Below are 8,390 nucleotides of genomic sequence, written 5' to 3'. Positions count from 1 at the left end.
TCTGCTCTCTCCTTTATATATTGTATATTATCTAAAACGTGGAAAGAACTTTTGTTATTCTTTTATCCCCATCGTTCAATGGTTTGTTTAATCTTTAATAACAACACACTTTGAAAAAAAAATTGTAATTAATATCTTTTAGAGAATTTCTCTCAAGTATTCATCCATCATAGTCAAATCAAAGACCACTTTTCTAAATTAAATCAATTAAATAATGCTTTAAATATAAATAATTCGTCTTCCTTGGGAAAAAAAAATCAATGTCCATTCTTTTTTGTTTTGTTTTTAATTACTTTCGATGGTGAGTCATTCTTCAAAATGTTAGAACTTATCATACGTGAGGGGACATGGGGCTCACCAAAGCAATCCCCTTTACTTTTTATAAAAGAAGGCTACGTCGCATTAACTAGGAGAGTGTTCGAGATTCATACCGTATTAATTAGCGAAAGGAATCAAATTGATAAAAAGACGAGGGAAAAATCTCAATTATCAAAGCCTAATCCAAGCTTTCCACTATGATTAGCCAGCAAATTAGTGCATTTATATGTTCACCTCACATAAGAGACGACAAATATTAAGAATTCGATTCTCTCTCAGTGTTCATAATTTCTTGAATTTATGTGGTGGAAAGATTTTTGAATGAGCACAGGATCATTCCACCATGGAAGATCTCAAATTGATACATTCTCTCCTATTCTAAATATACAAATTGGATAACTAATCTATAGAGATTAATGAATTGCTTGTAAAAAGATGTATTTTGATTTTTCTAAAGCATCCATTTTGATTATTTATATTGACAATTACTCTGTTGATAAAAGAAAACCCCTTAATATGTGAAATTAACATGGAATTTATGAAAAAAATTATAATGTTAAATGACAAAGTAAATTAAAGTGTTATATTTATGATGAAAAAAAACCCTTTTATTAATTCTTATATTTAGGACTAGAAGGAGTATCTTGCAGAATCAAGCTAAGTTCAGGGAATGAACTTTGATGAGAATGATTATACCTGTGTGAAATTATATGCAATGGCTTTGTTAATTTGCTACTCAATTATTGTACTTCACCCTCCTTCCCCGTAATTTCATGTTGGATAATTATCGTCTTCATTCTCTTTTTGTCTTCTTCACTCAAATTTCTCTTTACTTTAATTTGTCCAATAAGATTAATTAACAATGACTCTGCCCACACTGTAGCCCTGCTCCTGCGGATCTGTGTAACTTTGTATTCAATCTCAACTGCCGTGTGCTCATTGCTAGCAAAAGCACTGGATGCTTTTGTAGATAGGTAACTCCATTTGTATGTGTACAATATATAATGTAATCTCTCGTTCTTAATATAAAAAACTAGAAAATTAATTTGTAAATACTAAAATAATTAGTTAATTTAATTATTTGTAATAAATGTGTATTAGTTTATCAAAATTACCCTCTTGAATCAGGTATGCGTATTAAAACTGTCCTTTGATGGGAAGTTCTCTCAATATATGCAATTAACAATGACATTTTAGGTTGAAAAATTGTAAATTTGAAAAACAAACAAACAGATGAAGGTGTTATATTTATAATCAATATGAAACTCTTGTTTAACTCTTTTGTTTTAGACATGAGGCACTTTGTATTGATGATGATCAATTTGTATTCCGTTTATGAATGCGCTCTTTGGTTGGTATATTTTTGCCAAATGATTACTGTATTGGGGACAGTGAGAGAGTATCACAAATAAAAATATTCAGAGAAAAATAATTTGCAAGATGCCCTATAATATATTCTTCCGGTCCTAAATGTAAGACCCTTATACACACTAGTATAAGGGTTTTATATTTAGGACCGGAGGAGCAAGTCACTTTCATCTAGCTCATTGGAATTAATAAAAATTAGTTATTTTATTAAAATACTGAGAGAAAAAATTTTCCAGCCTTATCGTTAATTATTAACACTACATTTTAAACAAACAAATATCCGACAAACTTGTTGGAAATTTTCAAAAATGGTATTCTATAAAAAAAAAATCTCAAAAACTCATGCAGAGTAACCTACATATAAGACCACAATTTCCTATAGAATGTGACATACTCAAAAGAAATATAATAGTAGGTGGAGCAAGTATTTTCCTAGAAAATAAAACAAAATAAACAAAAACATGTTTGGAGGAATCGCGATTTTAGATCAAAAGGTGAATTTAATTTTCTTTTTTGGTAGAAGGGTGAATTTAATTTTGATCAAGGTCAAAGATCGCACAATTTCAATCGAGGACCAAGTCATATAGTAATTTAGTGATATTTTAAAATTTTGCATTAGAGGTTTTTTTGGGTCAAAATTTGACACTAAAGGACCAAAAATCAGTAGGTAATTACTGGTATTCTTAAATTTGACACTGATATTTATTTTGAAACTTAACACTGATATTTTAAATTTTGAAACACGACTTTGAATATCATTGTCAAATTTTTGAAATATCAGCAGCATCAAATTTTGGAATCTCAAACTATCGTCTTATCGACATTTAGTCAGATACCAATAAATTTTGCTACAATTTAAGCTATTTAATAGTTTTCTTAATTTGTCTGCATAATTATAATTGATAGGTATTCCAAGATAGATAGAGAAAGCATAAATATTAAGAAATATATTAATTTTACTTGACTAAAATAGCCTCATCAATAAGGGAAGAATTGTTTAAAAAAAAGGTGATATTTGATTTAAATTCTTAAGCACGGTAATTTAATTGAAATGAAATGAAAACTCTAAGAATGATCCTGATCATTTTCAAATGAATGGAATATATCATATAAAATTGTCAAATCGTGATTTGTTCGTGGACTGTGCAAGACCCTTTAGAGTGAGACAAAGGAGAAAATTTGATTCATTTTCTAAAAGAATAAAACGAGTAACATTAAACCCATTTTCAATTTTCGATTTGAAACGTCAAACCATAGACGAAGTGAGCGTTTTCTTGTGAAATAAATGCAAAATCTGCTTTAATTTGAATCACTTGTAAATATCGCTCTGAACTTTCAAATTAAATTTGATAAATGATGTCTTATTAGCTCTAAATTCCAACCAATATAGGTCTTTCTCATATTTTTCTCATTTGCAAATTTAAGATATGAAATATCTGCATATAATTGAAGTGAACTCATTTGGGTATAGAACTCAATCGTTCTCTTTATTAAATAACACGCCAATTATAGGATATCTTGAGTAACAAATGATCTTAACTTCACAAGAGAAAATCGGAAGTTCGATAGTTTTATTCATAAGTTGCCAAAGTTCGATAGTCTTAAAATTTTTCCTAATATTAAATTTGTTTGTGGGTTCAGTTCAATCTAAATATACTCGCATATACAAAGATACACACACACACACATCGGTATCGAATCCCAAATACGGATCACACGAAAAGAGCTCAGAAAATGAACAGAACTTCAATGTTACTAGTGGCACAAACTATATATGAAGCGTCAGGAAAATATATATGAACGATTCGTGCACTCCATGGAATAATTCATGTGAAAAAGGAGAAACAAAAACAAGAGATTTCGCCAAGTTGCTAGATCGATAAAAAGATTTATCCCCCGCTGATATAGTTGTCTTCTGGTCGTATACTCGTATATATAATTTATGCAAAAAACATAGACACAATCGAAGAATCAAATCTAGGATATGAACATCGGTGGTGACCAGTGATAACACTGTTTCCCTCTCATTCCAAAACTCTCCCACGCGCATTACATATTGGCAATATGTCTATATAAGCGTTGAAAATTTGTAAGATCAAAACACCAAATACTTAAAAGGCAAAGGTGAAGATCAAAAGACAAGCATGGATGGTCACAAGGGAAAGCAGGAGAAGGCGAAGGATGAGACAAGGTACCGGGGTGTCCGGAGGCGGCCATGGGGGAAGTACGCGGCGGAGATTAGGGATCCGTCGAAGCAAGGGGCGAGGCTGTGGCTGGGGACGTTTGATACGGCGGAAGAAGCAGCCAGAGCCTACGATAGGGCTGCCTTCAACATGAGGGGTCATCTTGCAATCCTTAATTTCCCTAATGAGTATTATTCTCAGCTGATGCCCCCAGCATGTGGTCCCTTTTGGCCGCCTCCTTCTTCTTCGTCTTCTCACGGTCCTGTAAGTGCAGGCCCATCGTCTGGTCCGCTGCGGAAGCAAGTTTTTGAGTTTGAGTATCTGGATAATCAGGTGCTCGAAGACCTGCTAGAATCAGAAGAGGAGAAGAAGAGAAGAATGCGGGATTGATTATTCTAATTGCCCTTTCCTTTTCATTCTCTTTCCCTCTCCTTTTTTCTGGCAATATGATTAGTACTAATAAGGGGAAACGGGTCTTGTCATGGTATTTTAGCATAAGTTTTTACGAAGTTCTCTGTGAACCATCACAATTTAGTATTGTAATCTACAGCTTCACAGTATGTTTGTTAAAAAGTTGATCTTCGTATATCAGAAATCTTCTCATTTCGTCTCCTAGCCCTACTGCAATATGTGATATGATTATCAACTGGTAATAATCGTTTTGTTTTCTCTGTATATAGAACCGTATTGCATTATTAATTATAAGCATTTCTTATACGCATGTAATATGTTTCTTTGGCTTTTGAATTGGTACGAGATTATTAGGCGATGGACGACGATGGAATAACAATAGGGCTATCAGACACAAATGAACTTTAGTGTGAAACTTAAAAGAGTGACGGGATAATGAAATACCGTCAGTACAACTCTAAAGGAATACGAACAATGGTATACCAATATCCCACTCCAACTCTTTCCCTTTTCTAATTTAATCATCATCATCATCATCATAACATCTGCAATATTTTGTTTCACTACACACGATGCCATTTGCATTGCTTAGTGCTTACACTTAATTACGGTGCAACTTGTTATCGTTGATTATATTGAAAGTAGTTGAAGTTAAAAAGGGTTTTAGTGGCAGTATGTTATATATTGTCATCGAAGGCGTTCTCTGTAATGATCCACAGAAGTATATTACCGTCTAATTATATGGTAGTGTTCACATGAAATGTTGAGATGTGATATTTTTATTTTTCAAGATAATTTAAAGAGTTGAGCCATATGATTTAAAATTTGTGTGCCGTATTTTGAATTGAATTTGAGATGGCAGTTCTCCTTCCAGTCCAAAACTATTGTTATTTTAGTTTTTTTTTTCGTTTGGAAATTCAAGGTTTGGCCAATTTTTTTTCTAACTATACTCTCATTTAATAATTATTCATATGATTATTTTAGAACAATCTGGAAACAGATTGCAATCATATCTTTGTTATCACCTCTTCTTTTACATTTCAGTTAATTACTTTTTTTCTTACTTTTATTTCTCCTTCCCTTTGTTGAATACACCATGATAGGAGGGGATTAAATGAGAGTATTTTATTTGATGTATAATGATGCTTTACATTAATTAAATATTTCTTAATCTATTTACCATAACCTTTTAAACTGCAATAATTTTGGAGTGGATGGTAACTATTTTTCCTAGCTACGAATTTACGATCTCCTCGAATTGCTATTAGAGGTTTAATTAAGCATGCTTCTTTATGTATTCAAACAAAATTTATAGTAAATCATACTCCTCTGATTCTTATGATCTAACTCAATTTTTTTCCCAAATGAACCCTATTGATATTTTTTAAACAATAATCAAGTAGAAGAAGGAGCTAGAGAAGAAAATAAGGATAATGATTAAGGAATTTTAGAGAAAAAATATATTATATTAACTAATTTAACTAACATCCATGATCTACTCAAATTAATTAACTATGTTTTATATTAAATACTAGAAGAATATTGTTTATAACTTATAAATTGAATGGTACACCTTCTATTAGGAAAAACCACACAAAAATAAGGAGAACTGGAGAAGCCAAGTTTAGGCATTATGTCAGAATTATTTTTTCTTTTCCAGTTTTACTCCCCATTTAATGTCACGCTAATTTAAAATTAATAATATTTATACATTGAAATTTGAAAGATGACGTGTGTTTATTTGCAAAGGAGATTAGGAAGATCCTTGCCTTTCAGTATTTTCCCGCAACGTTCTATATGTAGATATATTAATACATTTTGGTGATTATACTACTGTTATTTCAGCTATACTCTTATCTAACTATAGTACATCGCATATTGGACGACAAACTTGGAGAAAACAAATAACGCTATTTGTCATATCTTCAAATTAACCTTTCCATTCCGTAGATTCGAGAATGCCCCGTAAGATAGTTGGCAAAATAAAAAGAATACCCTGTAAGATATGGATTTTCTCCATTAAATCTTGAACAGCTGGAGAGCAAATCTTATTTATGGAAAGATGATCCCTGGTAATATCCAGTTATATTAAATTGGCAATGACTAATTAACGCACGAGTCAACGACATTAATTACGACAATAACTGTTGCCGATCAGTAAATAATCATAAATGCTGGTCTTCCCTTTGTTTTTTGCCATCGAATTTCCTTAATTGTTCCTGTTACTGACTTACTGGTCCGTAAAATTTGCCTAACCTAAATTTTAATATATTCATCACATCCTATGGCTATTTATAAATCACTTTTTATGTGTTTTATTGAGATCAAGAAAACTCTCTAACTCGTTAATTTATTTGCTTTAACATTTAAATTTTTTTAGCTTTATCTTTATTTAGTACACAATAATAAATAAATTGTAAAATATTATGTTCATACTAAAAAATTAATGAAATGACTAATAAATAGGGAAAAAACTTTTTTACCTTGTAAATAGAACCAAAGGAGTATATGACCACTATTTACATTGTTAACAACCCTTTTATAGTTCATCGTTCACTGGTATTACTCAGATTAATTAGCATATTTTGAATTTGAGTCTGTGTCAATGTTATTGCAGTGATCTTCCAGCACACCCATTCTATTCAGCAAATTAAGAACTTCAAGAACTTCACGCCTTCACCCATTGATCTGATGGAATATGAAAATCAAAGGGCTTTAAAGTAAGACAATTCAATATATATACATACATACATATATATATATATATATATGTGAATTTATGATATTCCTGTTGTTATTAATGCTTATGCTACAAGAAAGTGTTGTGCCAACAAGCCTAAAATGAAAAATACTATGAACACAACACGACGCGCACAAATACGCATTTTACAGTCTTATTCATGCTGATAAATCTAATTTTATACTCTCACTCGATTCATAATGTAGAAATTTCCTATCCAAAACTGAACTTGCACGTATATGGATCGTGAGAAAAACAAGTAACAATTAATCAAACTTTTGTCCTGAGACTGATCACTCCAATTAAGATATTCCTTACTCGTTATTAGTCAAACAAGTAATTCCCCCAATCTATAATATAAAAAGTTGGTTAACTTTTTTTACATACTAAGAAATAGGAGTTTAGTCATTAAATATGTCATAAAATGATAAAGTTTTTCTATTTTACCCCTAAAAAAATAATGAAATTACTTTTAATGTTACATTTTTATTATCTCTTATCATTTTTCTCTTTCTCCTGTATTTAATAGGGTTAAAAATGAAAAAAAATCATATTAATTATTATGACGACGTCTTATATTTTGAATTACAATTTTTTTCTAATTAACTTCTTATATCATGGATTGAAGGGAGTATCTAATAACAAAAAATCATTAACTATATATAGGGTCTGTTTGGAATAACTTATAAGTAGCTTTTCAATCGTGATTTATAACATACAAGATAAATATGTGAGAAGAATTTTATCTTGATTTACGTAAAATATGTTTATAATTAATTTTAATCGTGATGGCAAATAGAGCCATAGTATGGTTTGAGGTAGGTCATGCATCAAAATAATAACTATGAGTGCATTAGCTATAAATGAATTTAAGTAATTGCAAGCCTAATGTGATTAACTTGAACTTTTATTTTAAATAGTCCTCCAATCTTAAACAAGATTCACTTTGTAGTGTAAATTACATTTTAAAATAGGTCTTATATTTAGAAACGAAGAAGTACAATTTTAAGAGAATTTCTGACTTCTTCCTATTTAGGTTATCTTTTCTTCTTTTGACCGGATCTGATTTCCTTCAAGTGAGTGAACAAATTTGAAAAAGTTGATCGAAAAGGAATAAATACGATGTATGCACCTCAGAGTGTTTATATATATATATATATATATATATATATATATTACCACATGGAATTATGCTTTCTTATTGGAAGTTCAACAGAAACCGACGAATTTAATTGCTAGCTTATAATTACGAGCACGCATGAAATGAGAGAGAGAGAGAGAGAGAGAGTGCGTGTGTGTGTGTGTGACTATTTGCATAATTATGTGTGCATGTAACAAATCTTCATAACATTTACCGAATTTATAAATGA

The 8,390-nt window shown here is 30.7% G+C and overlaps 1 protein-coding gene across 1 annotated transcript; it reads left to right on the top strand.

Annotated features, from left to right (window-relative positions):
* Positions 1-3,830: 3,830 nt before the first annotated feature.
* Positions 3,831-4,259, top strand: LOC114736962 (ethylene-responsive transcription factor ERF098-like). The gene has a single exon (XM_028924843.1). The coding sequence runs from the start codon at positions 3,831-3,833 to the stop codon at positions 4,257-4,259; it is 429 nt and encodes a 142-aa protein (XP_028780676.1).
* The last annotated feature ends 4,131 nt before the right edge of the window (positions 4,260-8,390 follow it).

Source organism: Neltuma alba, unplaced genomic scaffold (assembly GCF_004799145.2).
Source record: "Neltuma alba isolate B1F8T4 unplaced genomic scaffold, ASM479914v2 tig00013392_pilon, whole genome shotgun sequence".
Taxonomy (NCBI): Eukaryota; Viridiplantae; Streptophyta; class Magnoliopsida; order Fabales; family Fabaceae; genus Neltuma; species Neltuma alba.
The sequence above is the reverse complement of the archived record's forward strand: the minus strand, read 5'-3'. Positions and strand labels throughout refer to the sequence as shown.